The sequence below is a fragment of the Penaeus monodon genome, chromosome 23 (genome assembly GCF_015228065.2).
Source record: "Penaeus monodon isolate SGIC_2016 chromosome 23, NSTDA_Pmon_1, whole genome shotgun sequence".
NCBI lineage: Eukaryota > Metazoa > Arthropoda > Malacostraca > Decapoda > Penaeidae > Penaeus > Penaeus monodon.
Window position 1 is genome coordinate 23,932,046 of NC_051408.1, and position 305 is coordinate 23,932,350.

A 305-nucleotide genomic window follows, 5' to 3' on the forward strand; every position below is an offset into this window, starting at 1 on the left:
CACACACGGTTTTGATTCATAAATGTTTTCACATCTAGGAATGTGTTACGGATTCATAGAACACTTCCTGCCATGGCATCTAGAGGAACTTGGTGCCTCCAATTGGTTCATTGGCCTTCTGACTTCAGTGGCGTCAATATCAGCTCTTCCTTTCCTCGCCTGTTCTGGTGTCATCAGCAAGAAGTTCGGCAACATCCAAGCCATCTCATTTGGACTTGTGTGTTACTCCATCAGGTGTATTGGTGAGTTGTGGCAGGTTTGAAAAGTACTGATTTACTTTAGTCATTATTTACTGTTGGCTTGTA

The 305-nt window shown here is 43.0% G+C and overlaps 1 protein-coding gene across 1 annotated transcript in view; it reads left to right on the forward strand.

The window, feature by feature from the left end:
* Positions 1–305, forward strand: part of LOC119587900 — a gene marked incomplete at its 5' end in the record, with an annotated part of 12,638 nt that overhangs the window by 5,493 nt on the left and 6,840 nt on the right. The window contains 1 exon segment of the mRNA XM_037936608.1: positions 39–242. Within this exon segment, the coding sequence (XP_037792536.1) occupies positions 39–242 (204 nt within the window).